This window comes from Rhynchophorus ferrugineus, unplaced genomic scaffold (assembly GCF_030347505.1).
Source record: "Rhynchophorus ferrugineus isolate W39M unplaced genomic scaffold, kcgeb_rfMv2 rfM11, whole genome shotgun sequence".
NCBI lineage: Eukaryota > Metazoa > Arthropoda > Insecta > Coleoptera > Curculionidae > Rhynchophorus > Rhynchophorus ferrugineus.
Genome location: NW_027472590.1, coordinates 1,726,902 through 1,747,322, shown reverse-complemented (window position 1 = coordinate 1,747,322; position 20,421 = coordinate 1,726,902). Strand labels below are relative to the sequence as shown.

General features: G+C 34.6%; 4 protein-coding genes and 1 non-coding gene across 5 annotated transcripts; 4 read left to right on the top strand and 1 right to left on the bottom strand.

Moving 5' to 3' along the window:
- Positions 1-861: 861 nt before the first annotated feature.
- On the top strand, positions 862-2,665 carry LOC143204997 (uncharacterized). Its single transcript, XM_076417957.1, has 2 exons — positions 862-1,639; positions 2,088-2,665. The coding sequence occupies exons 1-2, from the start codon at positions 875-877 to the stop codon at positions 2,520-2,522; spliced, it is 1,200 nt and encodes a 399-aa protein (XP_076274072.1). The 5' UTR covers positions 862-874; the 3' UTR covers positions 2,523-2,665.
- A 1,275-nt stretch (positions 2,666-3,940) lies between these two features.
- Positions 3,941-10,742, top strand: LOC143204993 (uncharacterized). Its single transcript, XM_076417952.1, has 3 exons — positions 3,941-4,080; positions 5,960-6,805; positions 10,198-10,742. The coding sequence occupies exons 2-3, from the start codon at positions 6,023-6,025 to the stop codon at positions 10,645-10,647; spliced, it is 1,233 nt and encodes a 410-aa protein (XP_076274067.1). The 5' UTR covers positions 3,941-4,080; positions 5,960-6,022; the 3' UTR covers positions 10,648-10,742.
- Positions 10,743-12,394: 1,652 nt separating this feature from the next.
- Positions 12,395-20,373, top strand: LOC143204964 (uncharacterized). Its single transcript, XM_076417922.1, has 7 exons — positions 12,395-13,214; positions 13,805-14,253; positions 14,325-14,489; positions 14,553-14,747; positions 14,813-14,923; positions 19,012-19,813; positions 19,873-20,373. The coding sequence occupies exons 1-7, from the start codon at positions 12,456-12,458 to the stop codon at positions 20,287-20,289; spliced, it is 2,898 nt and encodes a 965-aa protein (XP_076274037.1). The 5' UTR covers positions 12,395-12,455; the 3' UTR covers positions 20,290-20,373.
- LOC143205379 (U6 spliceosomal RNA) lies at positions 15,056-15,162 on the bottom strand. Its single transcript, XR_013007812.1, has one exon. It is a non-coding gene; the product is annotated as a U6 spliceosomal RNA (small nuclear RNA).
- Positions 15,485-16,871, top strand: LOC143204994 (uncharacterized). The gene is made up of 2 exons (XM_076417953.1): positions 15,485-16,311; positions 16,371-16,871. Exons 1-2 carry the CDS (start codon positions 15,544-15,546, stop codon positions 16,785-16,787), a joined length of 1,185 nt encoding a protein of 394 aa, XP_076274068.1. The 5' UTR covers positions 15,485-15,543; the 3' UTR covers positions 16,788-16,871.
- Positions 20,374-20,421: the final 48 nt, after the last annotated feature.

Here is a 20,421-nt window from a genome sequence, read left to right as displayed (position 1 = left end):
CGGACACTGCCCCAGGAAAATCAACCATCAAGGATTAGTATGCTAAGTTTAGACGTGGTGAAATGGGCACCGAAGACGGTGAACGTAGTGGACGCCCAAAAGAGGTTGTTACAAAATGATTTTGAATGACCGTGAATTGAATTTAAATGAAATAGTAGACACTCTGAAGATATCAATTGAACATGTGCAACATATCATTCACGAATATTTGGGTATGAGAAAGCTCTGTGCAAAGTGGCTCACTTTTGACCAAAAACAACGACGAGTGTTGATGCTTCGGGGCAGTGTTTGAAGATGATCAAGCATAATAAACCCAAGTTTTTGTATCGATATATGACAATGGATGAAACATTGCTCCATCATTTCACTCCGAAGTAAAATCGACAGTCATCCGAGTGGACTGCACACGATGAACACAAAAATCCATGAATTATACTTCGAATAGCTTCCTCATCCACCGTATTCTCTAGCGCGCAGCGACTATTTCCTGGAAGAAATTTTCGTCGAATGAAGAGTTGATCGCCGAATCTGAGGCCTATTTTGAAGCAAAGGTCAAATCGTACTACAAAAATGTTATCGAAAAGTTGTGGTAACTAGAAGTACACGACTGAAACAATCGATAGTCAATTTCAGTCGAAAGTTCACTACGATAATTTTAACTTGTGTTCAAAATTATGTCAGAAAAGGTGCCGTTTTGTCAACGAACAATTAAAATATCGCTGCTCAATGTTCTGCAAATAAAAAATTTTGATAACAATACTTATTCGAGACTCTTTATATTTGTGAAGTAAATAATTTCAGATTAGAGCACTGGGTATAAAAGTTGATAGCGATTGGCGATTAGTAACATTTACAGTTCCTTGTTTGATGCAGTATGTCTACGCTCCGTGAAGATATCCGCAACATATTAACCAGTATTGCGCAAGTGCGAGGGATTAAGAACAGTTCTTTCGAGTACGATACTGCCTTTGACACCGGCGATGGCTTAATATCGGAATTCTTTATTGCGTCCATTAAAGATCTGGACAAGAATTCGGTGTTAAACGTGGGCATCAAGAAGGCACCTGACACGGTCTTATTCAGCAGTATCTTCGATAACGAATACACGTTTTATCAGAAAGCATTCCCAGCTCTGGACGCTTTCCAACGCGAGATCGGAGTCAGCAAACCCTTCGCCAACATCCCGAAATGCTACCTAGCAAGCGTCGAGCCTCACAAGCAGTTCATCGCCATGGAAGACCTGAAGATCCAGGGCTACCAGATCCACGAAAAGTCATCCAGTTTAGATCGGAAGCATTTGGAATCTATTTTCAAGACTTATGGTAAATTTCATGCGCTGAATTTCGCGTTTAAATCCCTCAGAGAGGAGCAGGCCAGGACTATTGCTGGTGAAGCCCATGCCGGCTTTGTTCAGTTGCGTGATATGCTGTTACCACTGATCAGAAGTTGCTTGGGAGCCTGTGTGGATATTTTCTCGCAGGAGCAAGTCGGACCAGAAAACGAAGATATTCTGGAGAGATGTAGGCGGGTTTATGACAACCTGCCTGAGTATTACGACAGGATTAACAACTATAACGGTCGATACAGTTGTATAACGCACGGCGATTGTTGGTCTAATAATTTATTTTTTAAATACTCGGTAAGTTATATAATTTTAATAATTGTCATCTTTTGATTACATGTTTTTCGTGTTATGTCGTAAAAGTTATCAAAACCAACACAATGTTTAGACAAAATAATAATATAAAATGTTTAATCACTCGTGGGAACCTTACATGTATGTTTACACTGATATTTTACATACATACTTGTATAATTATAGTTTAAACAAAACAATATCACTTATATTTATTTGTTATTCTAATATCGATTTGGTAGCAATTTATGAGCAAACATTCCTTAGGTATACCAAAAACTGAGGTTTTCGGTTAACTTCTAAACATAAACTCAGGTCCAAGCCTTTTTCGTTGACAGATCTTGTTGTCTCTTAATAATTCAGATTAAATTTAATATCGTATAACAATGGGAACATTAGTGTTTAAATATTATATTTGTACAGCTTCACTTGAACATTCATTTTATTGCAGGAAAATGGCGAACTGGAAGACCTGAAACTGATCGATTTTCAGTTCTGGAAAGAAGACACCCCCGTCCACGATCTGTCCTATTTCTTCTACTCCGGAGCTTCGGAAGATGATTTCGACAGACTAGACGAATACCTGGAGCTTTATCATGACAGTTTCGTTCAATATGCTAAACAATTGGGCTGCGACGGTCACCGCTTACTTCCTTTAGACACCCTCAAAGAAGATTGGAAAACCTACGGTTTGTTTGGCATTTTCTTCGGTATCAAGCTATGGCGTATCAAGTTGACCACCAAAGAAGATATTCAGGATATTATGCATAGTAGAGATAACCTCGATGAATGGAATAAGGTCCTGGTAAAAGTCCACGAAACTGAACGATTTAAAAAAATAGTTAGGGCCATCATAAGACATGCTGTAAAGTATAAAATTATATAGTTATATTAATTGACTCAGGTATCAGCGAATGACGAATATCTTTTTGTATATATAGACTTGTGAAACTTTACTGAAAAATTGCTTATCTGCCATTCTATGTTGTAGTGTTTATTAAAAATTGACAGGATTAATTTTAAAGTTAGTAAGCTTTAAGTTTGATTAAATGTTCGGTATAACTCAGATAAAATACTGTTGAATCATTGTTCTAAATTTTATGTTATTTATTTATTCCAAAAATAAATAAATGTCTGTACCAATAAGTAAATGTCTTAATAATCCCAAAAGTTTAATTACATACAAATAACTATTTTGGACTCTTCATATTTATGAAGTATATATTTTCAGACTCAGCAACAACCGCCAGGAAGGTTTTATGTAGTGTTGGGAACTATCGACTGTTTAGTAATTGACTACTTTTCACTTTCGACTGATTTATAACGTTCTGGTTCCATCATTCTAGCCGCGAACGTGGAATAAACGTATCCAATTTATGCTTAGATAGATTTATATGTATTATATATATATATATATATATATATATATATATATATATATATATATATGTGTATATTGCTTGTAAATAAGAATATATTGTTTATTAATATAGCAGCATTTTGGAACGATATTTTTCAAGATTGTTAATGTAATAGGGTAAAAGATTCAAATTGTGTCCTTCCTCCGTCCTTTCCTCTCTCACAATGTATACAGCAAGGGTTCCTACATCTTCTGAGATCACGAATTGAACAAAACAGTCGAACCGTGTATTTGACTGAAAATGGTAACTATTGTAATTACTAATAGTAAAAACTTTATAGTGTAAACTGAATGGCTTTTGCACTGAACGACTTCCAATGTTCTAGTGGGATCACCTCGGAAGTACACTCTTTCGAATAAAAAATAATTTAAAAATCGGCCCAGAATCGACGGAGAAATCCGCGAATATACATTAAAATGTATGTATACAGCAGAACATAAAACCTCCCCCTTTTTCGAAGTCGGTTAAAAACACTGAATAGTGTACCAACAATTATTCTGTTAGATACTAAGTAACGCTAGCTTATTAATAAATAAAATAAAATTACTTGATAGTATGTTATTTATTCTTTTTTTAAATTTCAAGGTAAATTATGTGTGTAGTTATGGCATCCAAGGTATATTTAACGACAAAAACGGTAGACTTGGAGACGCATTTGATGAAATAGAAACAGGACAAGTTGCAATTACATTAATTGAAACAAACAGATTGGCGTAAATTGTTAGCGTATTGTCAAGGCCGCCCGCGGAGCTACTATTAATAAAGAACCACAGTGACCTAGTCTCCATGCTATCTCTGCTTGATAGCTAAAAAGTGGGGACCTTCAATTTCATCATCCGCATTCAAAAATACTACGCCTCTGTTGTACGCGCCGTGTTTATGCCGCAGAATTCGACAACACACTCAGCTGACAACATATTGTTATGTAGAAATAATCTATCTAACATTCCATTATATTTTGTTGGAAATAAATAGTGTTATCAGTGATATATTAGAACAGGCAGGCGATAACTCCATCAATACGTAAGAAATCTTGTTTTTGCTTTAATAGAAGTTAAAAAAAACTCTTTTTGGTCCTTCTGATTGATACTTCTGATTGGAAGCTAATAATTAATATATTTTTTATTTGTTTTACATATATTCATCTATCTCTATCTATATTTGATAATTTGTTGGAGATATTTCAGTCAGAAGGCGAGAAACTTTCATATTGACTGAAAACTTCTTATTATTGTATTATATTCAGACAGAGCTTTCTCATAGTTTACTCATTCTATGAATTCGTGCCCTTAAAAGCAATTGTTTTTAATGATTGGTATGCTTTATTTGTTTATTTATTATTATTTCTTGTAAAATTAATAATATTTAGTTTATAGCTAAAGTCTTTTTTTATTTTTGAGTAGTAGTATATATAGAAGTTAAAAAAAACTATTTTTCGTCTTTCTGTCATATTGGAAGGTTATAATTAATATATATTTTTATTTCTTTACGTATATTAGATATTGCAATATTTTTCAATACATTTATTTTTAGTTCTATGTCTATATTTGATAATATGTTGGACATATTTCAGCAAGAAGTCAAGAAACTTTCATACTGACTGAAAACTTCTTATTATTGTATTACATTTAGGCAGAACTTTCTCATAGTTTACTTATACTATGAATTCGTGACCTTAAAAGCTATTGTTTTTAATCATTGGTATGCTTTGTTTGTTTATTTATGATTATTTCTTGGAATACTAATAATATTTTGTTATAGCTAAAGTCTCTATGATTTTTTGTTTTTGTTTTTTTGAGTGGTTTATTTATTAATGATTTTATTTTTCCCAGTATAAACATGGAACGTAGTAATTATCTATCTAACAACTTAGTTATTACCTTGATAATTTTTAAAAATTTGTTTACGCAACTGGCTTATTTTTACCGGCATTTATAGTGAAAATTTTGTTTATCACTATGTTGAATCACTTAATTTATAGATAGTGTAACATTTGCTTCAATATCAGTTATTAATTGTAAATGTAATTAACATTTATTTGAAGAATAGAAAAACAATTTTTATGATTTTTCACCTATTAATTATATTCTCCATAGCTTATATTTAATATTTTTAATATTAAAAGCAATACCATTGCAAATTGCAAAATGCAAAAAAATATCATTTACGCTGTACAATATATAGATGCTGTATATATTATCAATATATTATCAAAAATTAATGTGTTATTATTTTTGCTGTTTGCAAATACTGTTTTAAGATAGCAACAATCATGTCTAATGTTTATCTAAAGAGTATTGTTTAAACTTCAGTTAGAGTCCGCATAATTATGTGAGAAATATTGTCAAGAGTAAACGACAGAATTGTATGTACACAATCCTGTCGAATAATTGAATATCTAAACATTGCTATTGATTTCCTAGCGTACAATTATCTCTAACATGATAATACCGGTCTATGCTGAGAATATACATACGACGATTGTTCATATACTTTAATAATATAAACGTAAATGTCAGGTATCTTAAAAATAACTCGAAAACTTGACCCAAAACAAGCATTATAGCTATCATCGACCATGTTTACTATTTAAGTAAACTGGTTATATAAATAATTCGCTATAGTTTCTTTGCCTAGAGCTTTTTACTGTGTTATTCAAAGAATTAGAGATTTTCTGATGTCCAATGACTCATCTATAATCACAGAATATATTGTGAAATGTTTCGAAACGAAATACGAGTGCTTGGCTGCACATTTCGAGTGAATTATTAATTCTTGTTTTGGGTTAAAAAACATTTATTGTTTATGATTTATAATTATAATGATACACATTGTTACAATGTTTTATATCATCACTGATTATGACGTTATCAATGATTTATATTAGTCTCATTTATTTTAGGTTTTATTAGCGCCAATAAACTCGAGATATTACATCGAATACATCTCAGTTGATTGTTATATTATGGCATCTACTCAGACAACGACAGATAAAACCGACGTCAAGGCAGGTTTGGACAAAATACTTCAGGGTATAGCGGAGAAACTGAATTTCAAGAACTACGAGCTGATTCCGAATGTTTCTACCGATTACGGTGACGGGTTTGTGTCACTGTTCTACACGGGCAAGGTCCTGAATAAAGATACTGGCGAAGTTGTCTCGGTAGCCATTAAAAAAGCTCCTCCTTATCAAACTTTCGACTATAAGAGATTGTTCAGTAACGAAGGGTTGTTCTACAACACGATATTCCCTTGTTTGGATGCATTTCAGCGTGGAGCAGGTGTGCTGACACCGTTCGAGAACGTGCCGGTCTACTACAGCTCGGAAGTTGACGGAAATACTCACATAGCCTTGGAGAACCTCAAAGTGGTGGGGTATAGGATGCACGACAAGAAGCAGTATCTCGACGAGGACCATCTCGAGTATATTTTCAAACTGTATGGGAAATTTCACGGGTTGTCTTTTGTTCTAAAGCACAAGGATCCGGAGAAGTACCTGGAGATCATGGAAAATGTTGTGAATGTGTTTGAGAGTTTCAGCGAGCTGTTGTTGGAAGAAATGCGGAAAGCTGTCGGGGGTGCTTTCAGGACATTGGACCCTGAAGACGATCATGACGCCTATATCAAGTTTAAAAACATCATAGACAACATGGAATCAGCTTTTAAAAATGCGTGTTCCTACACAGGGAAATTTAGTTGTATAACCCATGGAGATTGCTGGTCTAACAATATGCTGTTTAAATACTCGGTAAGTTTTGTTACAAATATGTTGAATTCATCATTGTCTTCATCATTCTTCATCACTTTAAGTCTTGCCATCGCCCATTGCTTTCTAAGTCGTTCTCGACCATGTCTTTTATCCTCATCCATCTTCATCCATGTCTTTTTTGAAGATGATCATTGTCTTTTCCACTCACATTTCGCCACACAAACCTATCTTACAGTTCGCAAGCCTCTCAACTCTCCGGACTGGATTTCATTGAGATTTTAAATGGTAGATGATCTGTCAATTGTCAAGTCATAGTTTTGAAGGAGTTCCACAATTTCTGGAAGAATTTTTTTAATTAATTACATCTTACACTTACAAAATATTAATTTACAAATTAACTTATTAACTACTGTTCTATTGTACTTGCATTAATAGACAAGAAAGGCGAGTACGGGATTAATATATCAGTAACAGGTCACTTGAAGTGTTTGACCCGACCTGACACATAGATGACGCTACTGGAATTAAATCCATATGTTTTTTAGTTAGCCCTAACTCCCAAAAGAGATTCTTTTAAACGCAAATAGTGACCCAGTACCTTAACGTAAAAATTCAAGTTCTTTTACTACATATCGGCTCTTAATACAATCCTTTAAAATTAAATACCTCAACTAATAATATCACAACTCTCAACAAATTCGACATCATTCACTTTCAACAATATTAGATAACTTTCTAAAGTTGATGTCTAATAGGATTACTTGTCAAGAACCATCTCGAATCTTATCTGATACTGTGTTTATTAGTCACTGAGAATATTGCACAATTGTTTTCCGAAAACTTAAGGTAATTGTTATGAAGTGTATTGAGAGTCGATGACAAACAAAACATTATTTTTGATAATCATATAGATATTATAGGCATGGGAATATTTCACAATTATTTTCAAGCGTCTGAAATATGTATTATGATAAATTTTAAGTATCTGAAATACGTTACGAATGCTAGAGAAATGAAAAGGAGCTAGTTCAAGAAAATGCTGAAAATTAATTTGAATGCGATTCACGAAAAGTAGCGATTTTTAGTCATTTTCAGGTTTACTTCCACATAACATTTACATAAAGATATATTGATGAAAATATTTAGATATATAAAATTTAATGCTGAATAAGGTGGTAATATTTGAGATATGCTAATTTTATTTTTTAACAAAAAATATATAGATTGTATTATTAACTATATATGAAGAATAATTAGCCAAACCTCAAAATTAGCCATTTTATTGCGTTCCCTATCATCAAATTGATATAATACCAAAATTGTAGCTTATTCTGAGACCTCTCGAAAAATTGTGATTTTTGGCCATTTTCAGAATTTTTCCGATATCACAAAAACATTTAGTCAAATATCAAAACTAACCATTTTATTGCTTTTCCCATTACAAAATTGATATATTACCAAAACCACAGCTCACTCTGGGACCTAATATGTTTTTGCAATTTTTCCATATACATACTCAGGAAAAATTGTGATTTTTGGCTATTTTCAAACATTTTATAATTTTTCCCGTTACAAAATTGATATAATAACAAAATTATAGTTCATTCTGAGACCTAAAATGTTTCTGCTATTTTTCCATGTATATACTCAGGAAAAATTGTGTTTTTTGGCCATTTTCAAACTTCTTTCTATAAGGCCAGTTTAATTAAAGATACCTTCTTGAAAATATCAAATCATATGTAAATTTTAATGATGAATTGGGTGGTATTATCAATTTTGTTATATTTAATGTGATTTTAAAGGTATTTATGTTTTACATGTTTAGCAAAAAAAATGTGTAAATTGTATTTCTATCGATATCTCAAAAACAATTAGGCAAACATAAATACTAACCATTTTATAATTTTTCCCATTACAAAATTGATATAATAATGAAATTATAGTTCATTCTGAGACCTAAAATATTTCTGCTATTTTTCCATATATATACTCAGGAAAAATTGTGATTTTTGGCCATTTTCAAACTTCTTTCTATAAGATCAGTTTAATTAAAGATACCTTCTTGAAAATATCAAATCATATGTAAATTTTAATGATGAATTGGGTGGTATTATCAATTTTGTCATATTTAATGTGATTTTAAAGGTATTTATGTTTTATAGGTTTAGCAAAAAAAAATGTGTAAATTGTATTTCTATCGATATCTCAAAAACAATTAGGCAAACATAAATACTAACCATTTTATAATTTTTCCCATTACAAAATTGATATAATAACGAAATTATAGTTCATTCTGAGACCTAAAATATTTCTGCTATTTTTCCATATATATACTCAGGAAAAATTGTGATTTTTGGCAATTTTCAAACTTCTTTCTATAAGGTCAGTTTAATTAAAGATACCTTCTTGAAAATATCAAATCATATGTAAATTTTAATGATGAATTGGGTGGTATTATCAATTTTGTCATATTTAATGTGATTTTAAAGGTATTTATGTTTTATAGGTTTAGCAAAAAAAATGTGTAAATTGTATTTCTATCGATATCTCAAAAACAATTAGGCAAACATAAATACTAACCATTTTATAATTTTTCCCATTACAAAAATTGATATAATATCAAAATTATAGTTCATTCTGAGACTCTAAAATGTTTCTGCTATTTTTCCATGTATACACTCAGGAAAAATTGTGATTTTTGGCCATTTTCAAACTTCTTTCTATAAGGTCAGTTTAAATAAAGATACCTTCTTGAAAATATCAAATCACTTGTAAAATTTATTGGTTAGTTGGGTGGACCATTTTTTTCCCATTACAAAATTCGTTTAATATCAAATTTATAGCGGTCGGTATAGTTGGCGCAGTAGTAATGGCGACAGGATGGTCATCCTACTGTTGTGATAGTCGCGGGTTCGAATCCTGCTGGGGCATGATCGTAAATTTTTGTTTGTGATTGTTCTAGGCAAGAGTGTAAAATCCGACAAGGAAAATGATCCCAGTCATGCCAGTAACCAGGCTGGGTGACACCGGATGTCTTCTGAGATGATTTCTAATGTGGTCACTCGTCAGTCGGTAGGCTTAATGCCGAGGACCGTGGTTCGGAGTCCACGTTAAACTGTAGGTCCAGTCCAGACAAATCCTAACTGTATATATATATATATATATATATATATATATATATATACATATATATATATATATATATACATATCAATAAACAGGTCCGAAATTGGCAAAAAATCGCAATATATCTTTATTATATATGTTGTTGGGCAATAATTGCATGAAGTAAGGTCTGGTAAATATAAGGTGAATTCTTTGTAAAACTGACTGTTGAATTAAAATTAAATCAAAATCGATTCACAGCTATTTCAAATCACTAGTCACACTAAATTAATATCCAACACACTTACAACTGTAAATGTTTTCAGGAATCCGGCAAATTACAAGACGTCAAACTCATCGACTTCCAACTGTTGCGCGACAGCTCTCCGGTCCATGATCTCTCCTATTTCTTCTATTCCGGCGCCTCCAAGAAGGACTTCGACAACCTCGACTACTACCTCCAGCTGTACCATCGAAGTTTCTCCGATATGTGCTCGTACTTTAACGAAGATCCCAACGAAATCTTCCCTTTCGAGGCGTTGAAGAAGGAATGGAAGGAAAATGCCTTGCTTGGCGTGTTGATGGGCGTTTATTTGTGGCAGGTGAAGCTCCTGTCCAAGGAAACTCTGCAGAAGGTTATCATGGAGGCCGCAAAAGACGACGAAACCATGAGGAAGGCTTGGGCGGTTCTGATGGATGAGTTGTTTGATAGTGACGAGTACAAAGAGAGAGTGAGAGCCATATTGATACATGCCACTCAATATGGTGTTGTGTGATTATCAGTATTGTTAACACTAGGTGTTTTTAATATATAGACGTCAAAGACATTAGATATATTTTGTTATTGTTGTTAAAAATAAAGGTGTTTTTTTAATAGATTTCGTTTTTATGTTGCCCAACAAGAAGAAAAACTAATAATTTTCACTCCTTCGATTGAGCAAAGTAGTTTGCCAACAATAATGTGAGAACGAATGGGGTACATTTTCGTATTTCAGGCCACTACTTAATTTGACATGCTGTCCACAGTAGCTATATTGCTTTCATGTTGCTGTGATTTGGCAAACTACTTTTGTTTCTTAGAGATGAACAGTTGTCAAGTTGAGAGTATCTTCCAACCAACCAACCAAAACATTTCTCTAGTTTTGAGTCTGATCTGCTCTGGTTTCGTCCAAAGTAATGTGTACTGTTTAACTTATCCCCAAGGTGGATTCCGAGGTATTTTGCTAATTATTCTTGATAATCTTGATCTGTCATCTCTTAAGTAATTTAATCTGCCTTTATGCAGTATGTCACAAGCATGTCATCTTGCAATATGTACTCTCTATCCCACACATTTAACTCTAGACTTTATATTCCGACCATATATTTATATTGTTCTTTGCGTTCTATACTTGTAATAACATTGTATACTTTAACTAAATGTGTATATTATTGTATACCTGTAAGGAGACCGTAAATAGTCCAGGAGGCTGATGGGTCTATATGTTATTTATTATAAATAATATAAAATAATGAAGTAATTTAATTAGGATTATGTCACTTTGTCGCAATGTAAAATTGGTATGGACAGATTTCGAACTATTCAGCTATATTTTCCAGCCTCTATAACTCTAGGCCGATACATATCTTCGTCAAAATGATTTTTTTTCCTTAGAAAACTAATTATTTCCCTAGCAGCCTGAAGAAATCACTATAACAACATAAAAGGTGTCTTTTACTGGTATAAAACTGTCTTAAAATGTATTTATTGATCAAATCAGGTTTGGTGAACTTTGTCAAGACTTTGCCAAGACCCAAAGAAAGGTGTTATTGTATATTTTGTCAAAAATGTATCCTTTCAATATTCTTTTTGTGGTTTTCAAGTAGGTTCCATTCGCAAAAAGGGCCTTCTATTAAGCAGTGGATTCCACGAAAATGTCTTTTTTATTAACCGACCTCAAAAAAAGGGGGACGTACCCACCTAAATCTAATTATCTATTCCCAGTAATATTTTAACTACTACTAACTGGTCACTTTGAAGGCGATGTCGAGACCAAACGATACAATAATAATAGTGTGATTTTGTGACATATACACAAAATTAAATAACGAACAAAGCAAATCTAATTTGTTGTTCGTACCGACTTCCAAGTGATGTGATATGTATTCTAACTAAAAAATAGGTGTGAAAATATTGCTAGTTGCTTATATACATGCATCTGTCAGAAAAACAAGCATCAGCAGTCTCAAGGTCACTCTGCAAGACTCAGAAAGTTGATAAAACCATACTTATAATTGCGATATTGATGAAGTATATTGTTTATCCGAATTTTTTATGAACTTGCTCATTCAAATAATTGACTAATTCATATTCACTATTATGATCGAGCAATATTGTGAAATATATTGTTTTTGCTATAGATCGAAATAGTTATCGCATAGAACATGTATTTAAATTAAATTTTAATTTGTTTATCGATATTTAGAGATAACCGTGACCTATTTATCGTTGATATCGACGATTTTATATAAGATCAGACATTCGAAATTGATTCAGTCGGCGTTAGGTAGTTTTCGATAATCTGTTATCATTTTCGACGGAAATATGATTGATATCGCTAAACACCAAGAAGACCTGGAAAAAATATTGCGTGGGATCGCCGAGAACTTGAACTTAGAGCATTATAATGTATCTAAAGATGTTTCCACCGATTTCGCCGATGGTTTTACGTCACTGTTCTGCACTAGTCAATTAAAAGACGAAGACAACGGTAAGACGTACACCATAGCCATCAAAAAGGCTCCCGTTTATAATCAGTTCGACTACAAGATACTGTTTCGAAACGAGGAATCGTTTTACAAGAAGGTGTTTCCGTTTATGGAGTCTTTTCAACAAGAAGCAGGAATCAAAGAACCGTTCAACAACATAGCGAAGTTTTATGGATCGGATAGTGAGAATAACGTTCACATAGCCTTGGAGAATTTGAAAGAAGCAGGCTATATAATGCACAACAAGAAGGAGTACTTGGATCAGAATCATCTGGAATATATTTTTAAACTGTACGGGAAGTTTCATGCCATATCTTTCGCGATAAAACATAAGAATCCAGAGAAGTACCGGGAACTGACAGGTTCTTTGAACGATATTTTCCAGGTGTTGAACGAGCTTTTGTTGGGCGGTTGTCAGACGTCTTTGACGGGATCATTGAAAGCTCTCGATGCCGAAAGCGAGACCTATCACAAAGTAAAAGATTTGATTGATAATGTGAAAGAAAGGTTTAACACGGCGTGCTCTTACAAAGGAGAGTACAGCTGCGTCACTCATGGAGATTGTTGGTCTAATAATATGCTGTTCAAGTATTCGGTAAGCTTTTAATTACTTTTAAAACTAACAACATCTACTTTTTGTTTTTCTTTTGGTTTTTCTTTTGGTTTAAAAACGATTTTTTATTAACAAATAAACAAAAACGAAGAATATTTTTGTTTCAAATGTCTTCTGTAATTGCAAAAGGCTTTAATATCCTTTAGTGTGTATAATTTGTCTTCTCTTGTACTGTGTTCTTTAGTAGTTCTTTTAGCATTATTAAGAATGCACTAGAAATATAACTTTCATGGATAATTCTCTATGAGATTTCTTTTTTTTTGTTTGAGCAAAGTTATAGACAATCAAAATGGTAGCGGGACTTTTACTCCGCGTTGCCTATACGCATACAAAGCAAAAAACATTTTTTGTATCATAAAGTCGTATAAGTGGTATCATAAAGGGGTATGGTTTTACTTTAATTTCTGATCTTCCTTTATCTTCCTTTTATCTTTCTTTGGCAATACCCAGGTCTCGCATCGTTTTGCTTTGTTAGGGTTGGTCTGTACATCGTTTTGTACATTTCCATTTTAGTTTTGTCTGTTTTGGTTCTGTTGCTTATACTTTACTAATAATTACCCTTTTATTTTTAGGAATCCAATAAGCTAGAAGACGTCAAACTTATCGACTTCCAATTAGTGAGAGGTAGCACGCCCGTCCACGACCTCTCCTACTTCTTCTACTCGGGCGCGTCCAAGAAGGACTTCGACAACATTGAACACTATCTCCAGTTGTACCATGGGAGTTTCTCCGAGGTGTGCCTGTTGTTTGGGGAAGATCCGAAGGAGCTCTTCCCTCTGGAGACATTGAGAAGTGACTGGAAACAATACGCCTTGTTGGGATTGTTGATGGGTATTCAGTTGTGGCAGGTTAAGCTGGTCGCCAAGGAAAGAATGCAGGAGGTGTTCAAGGAAATTGAGGACTGCAAGGAAAAGGAACAGAAAGTTTGGGCTAATTTAATGGAAGCTGTTTACGATACTGAAGAGTTCCAAGAAAGGGCGAGGGCTCTTTTAGTACATGGTATTGAATATGGAGTTATATAGTTGTAAAATAAAGGGTATTTTTAAACTTAGGTTGTTTATATTAGGCGCTTACTTGTACGTTGATTCTCAGTCATTTCCTCACTTTCAAATGGCGTTTATTGAGAAAAGTTGGTATAGTATATACGCAGAGAAAATACCGATTTAGCTTTATAAGTAATTTTGGAGAAATGTTTCGCGTCATCCTTTATCGAGATGTCATTACTTTGAACATATTACTTCTTCGAATCGCTATGCTGTGAGCCACAAAGGCATTTGATTGGTCCATTTCTTTCCTGATAACTTCATATTTGTACACTAGGTCCTTTCTAGTGAGGATCGATGACGCAGTCTCCTCTAGAAAACAAATATCCGCAGGAGTTCCTCAAGGTGCTCCACTAGTCCCTGCCCTTATAATTCCGACGCTTATCGCGACAGACTCCAAGTCCACCTTGAACCAGACGATTGAATGGTATAAATTCTGGCCCCTGCAGATGAACCCGTGCAAAACTCCACCGTAAGAAGGAGTTCTGCGCCTAATGCCTCGAAATCGATAAAGTTCCTATCCCCTCTCTTAAGAAGGTATCACATCTCGGTCTCCTCTTCCCACTCCTTTGCAGAAAAAGCAAGATCTCCCAATCCGTGCTGGTTCGTCTGGCTGCAGGAGCTCTCCGGAGTACAGGTATGGTACAGGTACGTCTTGAAGAGACAACTTACACTACTCCAAGTGTTCTTAATTGTACTTGAGTTCAAAGAACCAATCCAGCGAGCTGTAGGATTTCGAAAGCCTTTTTCCGTTTGGTAGTGTAGAAAAAAAAATGGCCTAAAACTGTGGAACGTTTCACGACTTTACGTATCATGCTTTCGCAAGGACCGTGTTAATTTTGTATGTATCCTTCCAATTTTAGTATATGTACCACTGAAACCAGCACTTATTCATTTTTTACTATTGATTATTTGTCTGACCCGTAATTTATATGCGAATTTACAAAAATAATAACTCCGAGAATAGGCAATATATAATACAACGGAATTACGAACAAAATCGATCGGTTTGACCTCAAAAATTAGTATAAAAAAACGATAATCATCGTGATGATTTAGTTGCACACCTGCTGGTTACAACTTAAATTCCGTGTATCTTTTAATAGTCGATATCACTCTCTTATCAGTAAAAAACAAATATTTTCCTCCCACTCCTTTAGACTAACACGTTTGTGTTAGAGATAACGATATATAAAAATTGAACTATCGACAATCGATTCAGTGTGTCGTGAAGTGAGAAACGATTGGTGTGTCGTTACCATATCGTAATGGCTGAATCGGTGGAGATAAAAGAGGTCCTTGATTCTATCTTGGGGAATGTAGCTCGGACATTAAACATAAAAAGCTTCGAGCTCTTACCCGATTTATCCATGAATTTCGGAGACGGTTTCGTGGCTTCCTTCTACACGGGGATGATTCGAGACGAACTCACCGGACGTATGACCCACGTGGCCATCAAACGCAACCCCAGTTTCGCGTTCGCGGACTTCAGCGCCATCTTCAAGAACGAGGCGGACATTTACGCCAAGCTCGTCAAGTACTTCGACGAAATGCAGAGGCAGCACAAGATGACGGTCGTGTTCGACAATACTCCCCGGTACTTCTGTTCCAGCCTGGAAGCGAAGAACGAGTACATCGCCATGGAGTATCTGAAACCCGCGGGATACGTCATGGTGGACAAGGAGAAGTACGTCGACGAGGAACACTGGAAGATGGTGTTCCAGGTCTACGGTAGGTTCCACGCCTTGTCCTTTGCCTTAAAGGAACAGAAACCTAAAATTTATCAGAGTATCAAGGACGGTCTCACTGATGGACTGGTGAGTTTGCTGTTTATACTCATGGAGCCGATGAAGGAATCGTTCGCTGCTACTCTGGCAGCTCTGGATCCGGCGTTTGACGAAGAGGCTCATAATAAATTCAAGAAAATTGCTGATGATATTAGCGGAAATTATGAAAGAGTCAGTCAGTATCGAGGAACCTACAGTTGTATAACTCACGGTGACTGTTGGTCCAATAATTTACTTTTTAAATATTCGGTAAGTTCTTGTACATTATCCAGACATAGGACCTTAGATAACCTCACGTAATTTTCCAGAAAAATGGTAAGCTGGAGGATGTCAAATTAATCGATTTCCAACTTAGCAGGGAGAGTAGTCCAGTTCACGATCTCTCCTACATATTTTACTCGTCCGCTAGTAAAGAAGACCTCGACAAACTGGACAAATACCTCACCATCTACCACAGAAGTTTCTCGCAGATGTCTCGGGACCTCCATTGCAATCCAGAGAGTCAATTCCCCCTGAGCGCGTTGAAAGAAGAGTGGAAGGAGTATGGTCTTTTCGGCGTCTACATGGGGCTGTACTTGTGGAAGGTGAAGTTATTACCCAAGTCTCAACTACTCGCTGATTCCGAGACTCAAGCCAAATTGAGTAAGGAACTACATGAAGGTGAAGCGTATAGGACAAGAGTACGCAATTTGATACTACATGCTGTTAATGAAGGACTTATATAAACTTGTCTTGTACTATAATAACCGCTAATTTATTAAATATGTGTCATATATTATTACTAAACAAATATCAACATGTATAATGAACTATTACCCAACATCTTGTTAATTATATTTTGTTACAATGCCATTGATATATCAATACAAATAACTGTAAGGTTTTAAAACACACAAAGTATTATTATTTTAATTTGTATAGTTCATAAAAATAGTATAAGTCAAGTTTGAAATGTTTTTCTTGTTAATTTGAATGATTAGATATTTTTAAAACCAGGTTGTTTAATTTTTTCTGGAGCAATATATAAATGTGTCAATAGAAGACCAGCAAAACGTTTTATTTTTCAAGAATAGTTGAAATTTTATGATTAAATTGCTTTGGATCAAAGGTTCGACCGATTTTATGTTAGTTTCTTTTTTGGAATGTAAAAGTATATGACTTATTGGACCAACTGTATTCAATATTTTGTGAAAAAGATATGGGTGCCAAAGAAAACGTCAATTGCCATCGAAAGAAAACATCATAGAAATCACTAAAATAAAGTAAGAATTATTTCAACATTCAACTTGTTGGCTAAATTTAGCTCCCTTTGACTTTTAGCTTTTAGAGACCTTTTAAGTACTACAAATTCGGAAACTTATTGATAAATCTGGAATATTCATCATTACTACTTCTGGAGAATCAAATTCTATCCACCTTCAATATATACTATCCTTGAGGATGCAGTGGAGTCGGTTGAACACAGTGAATTCATCTTGCTCTCTGTTCATCAATGGAAACAAAACATCGATTTAGAATCCGTATTTGTTAAAAGTGCAAAGGTCATATATAAAGACTAATAGATACATCAAAACAAGACGCTTGCATCTGTGAAATAAAAATAAGACCTAACTATTTAACAAACATAATGTATAGAAAGAAAAAGCAACAAACAGTCTTTGATAAAAACTTGTTTTATATATAATTGATGGGGTAAAGGTAACAAAACCTAGCATTATAGAAGGGTTGATATAAAAATATAATGTCTGTATATATTCAATGTCGTATATCATCACTGATGGTAATTTATTGAAGAATAATAATAATAACTGACTAAACCTACTTGAAAAAATAGATAAGGAACTCACTAAAACGTAAAAAATAATCAAATTTAGATATTTAACGCAAAAAACGTTATAATATAAAATATCTACATAATAATCGTTGTAATAACTAAATAAAAATAAACAAAAACCTCATTTAACCTACCTACAAGAAGTATTTTATATTCTACTATATACACACAATTTAGTTTAATACCTACCTAAACTTATTTTTCTATTTACAATATTATTTTAACTACTACCAACATATCAGTTTGAAGTCGGTACAAAGCCCAAACATTACAAAAAATAATAGTATAAATTTGTGACACATACACAAAATTAAATTACGGAAAAAACAAATCGAATTTGTGAGTGGTTAAAAAACAAATTGTACGGCTTTTGCGCCGGACGACTTTGGCAAGAAGAACCTCATTAAAAGCTCCTCAAAAAACTCTGAAGAGTATAGCGGTCGGCATCCTACTTTTATCATCAGCTTACCGAAATAACTTCAAAGTATATAATTAGTTGTCTGTAGGTCCCCATAATATTTAAAGAAATATCCTGTAATTTCTAATATTGATAAGTATTCTCTTCTGTAACATCAGCTCAGAAATAACATTATATACAAATATCTGACTATTTTAGATAAAAAAATATGTGAAAAAATTGTACGTGTCTTTGAAATATGAGAGTTTCTCTCGATTTCACCTTATTTCACCTTTATTTCACCTCGGCAATGCACTCTTTCTTTGACTTTGAAATTCGGTCCATAATTGACGAAGAAATCGGCGAACATACATTAAAAATATATACAGTCGAACATAGAACCTCCTCCTTTTTTGAAGTCGGTTAAAAATTGAATACAACCTTGTCTTGTGGTTGTCAATATGCCATTAATATCTCCCAATTTTGGTAGAACTAACTCGGTTATCATGTCATGGGGTCCAATGATGCCCCACATCCTAAAATGATGTAGAAATCGTCGCAGCTTAAAGTCTGTGTATGATTTTATAGTTGATATCGCTCCCTTATCAGTGAAAAAAACAAATATTTTCCTCCTATTGCATTAAACTAATACATTTATGTTAGAGATAACGATATATAAATGTTGAACTATCGACGATCGATTCAGTGTGTCGTGAAGTGACAAACGGTTGGTGCGTCGTTACCATCTCGCCATGGCAGAATCAATGAAGATAAAAGAGGTCCTCGATTCCATCTTGAAGGACGTAGCCCGAACGCTGGACATCAAAAGCTTCGAGCTCTTACCCGATTTGTCCACGAATTTCGGAGACGGTTTCGTTGCTGCCTTCTACACGGGTGTGGTTCGAGACGAACTCAATGGACGTATGACCCACGTAGCCATCAAACGCAACCCCAGTTTCGCGTTCGCGGACTTCAGCGCCATCTTCAAGAACGAGGCGGACATTTACGCCAAGCTCGTCAAGTACTTCGACGAAATGCAGAGGCAGCACAAGATGACGGTTGTGTTCGACAATACTCCCCGGTACTTCTGTTCCAGCCTGGAAGCGAAGAACGAGTACATCGCCATGGAGTATCTGAAACCCGCGGGATACGTCATGGTGGACAAGGAGAAGTACGTCGACGAGGAACACTGGAAGATGGTGTTCCAGGTCTACGGTAGGTTCCACGCCTTGTCCTTTGCCTTAAAGGAACAGAAACCTAAAATTTATCAGAGTATCAAGGACGGTCTCACTGATGGACTGGTGAGTTTGCTGTTTATACTCATGGAGCCGATGAAGGAATCGTTCGCTGCTACTCTGGCAGCTCTGGATCCGGCGTTTGACGAAGAGGCTCATAATAAATTCAAGAAAATTGCTGATGATATTAGCGGAAACTATCAAAGAGTCAGTCAGTACCGAGGATCTTACAGTTGTATAACTCACGGTGACTGTTGGTCCAATAATTTACTTTTTAAATATTCGGTAAGTTCTCGTACATTATCCAGATATAGGACCTTAGACAACCTCACGTAATTTTCCAGAAAAATGGTAAGCTGGAGGATGTCAAATTAATCGATTTCCAACTTAGCAGGGAGAGTAGTCCAGTTCACGATCTCTCCTACATATTTTACTCGTCCGCTAGTAAAGAAGACCTCGACAAACTGGACAAATACCTCACCATCTACCACAGAAGTTTCTCGCAGATGTCTCGCGACCTCCATTGCAATCCAGAGAGTCAATTCCCCCTGAGCGCGTTGAAAGAAGAGTGGAAGGAGTATGGTCTTTTCGGCGTCTACATGGGGCTGTACTTGTGGAAGGTGAAGTTATTACCCAAGTCTCAACTACTCGCTGATTCCGAGACTCAAGCCAAATTGAGTAAGGAACTACATGAAGGTGAAGCGTATAGGACAAGAGTACGCAATTTGATACTACATGCTGTTAATGAAGGACTTATATAAACTTGTCTTGTACTATAATAACCGCTAATTTATTAAATATGTGTCATATATTATTACTAAACAAATATCAACATGTATAATGAACTATTACCCAACATCTTGTTAATTATATTTTGTTACAATGCCATTGAT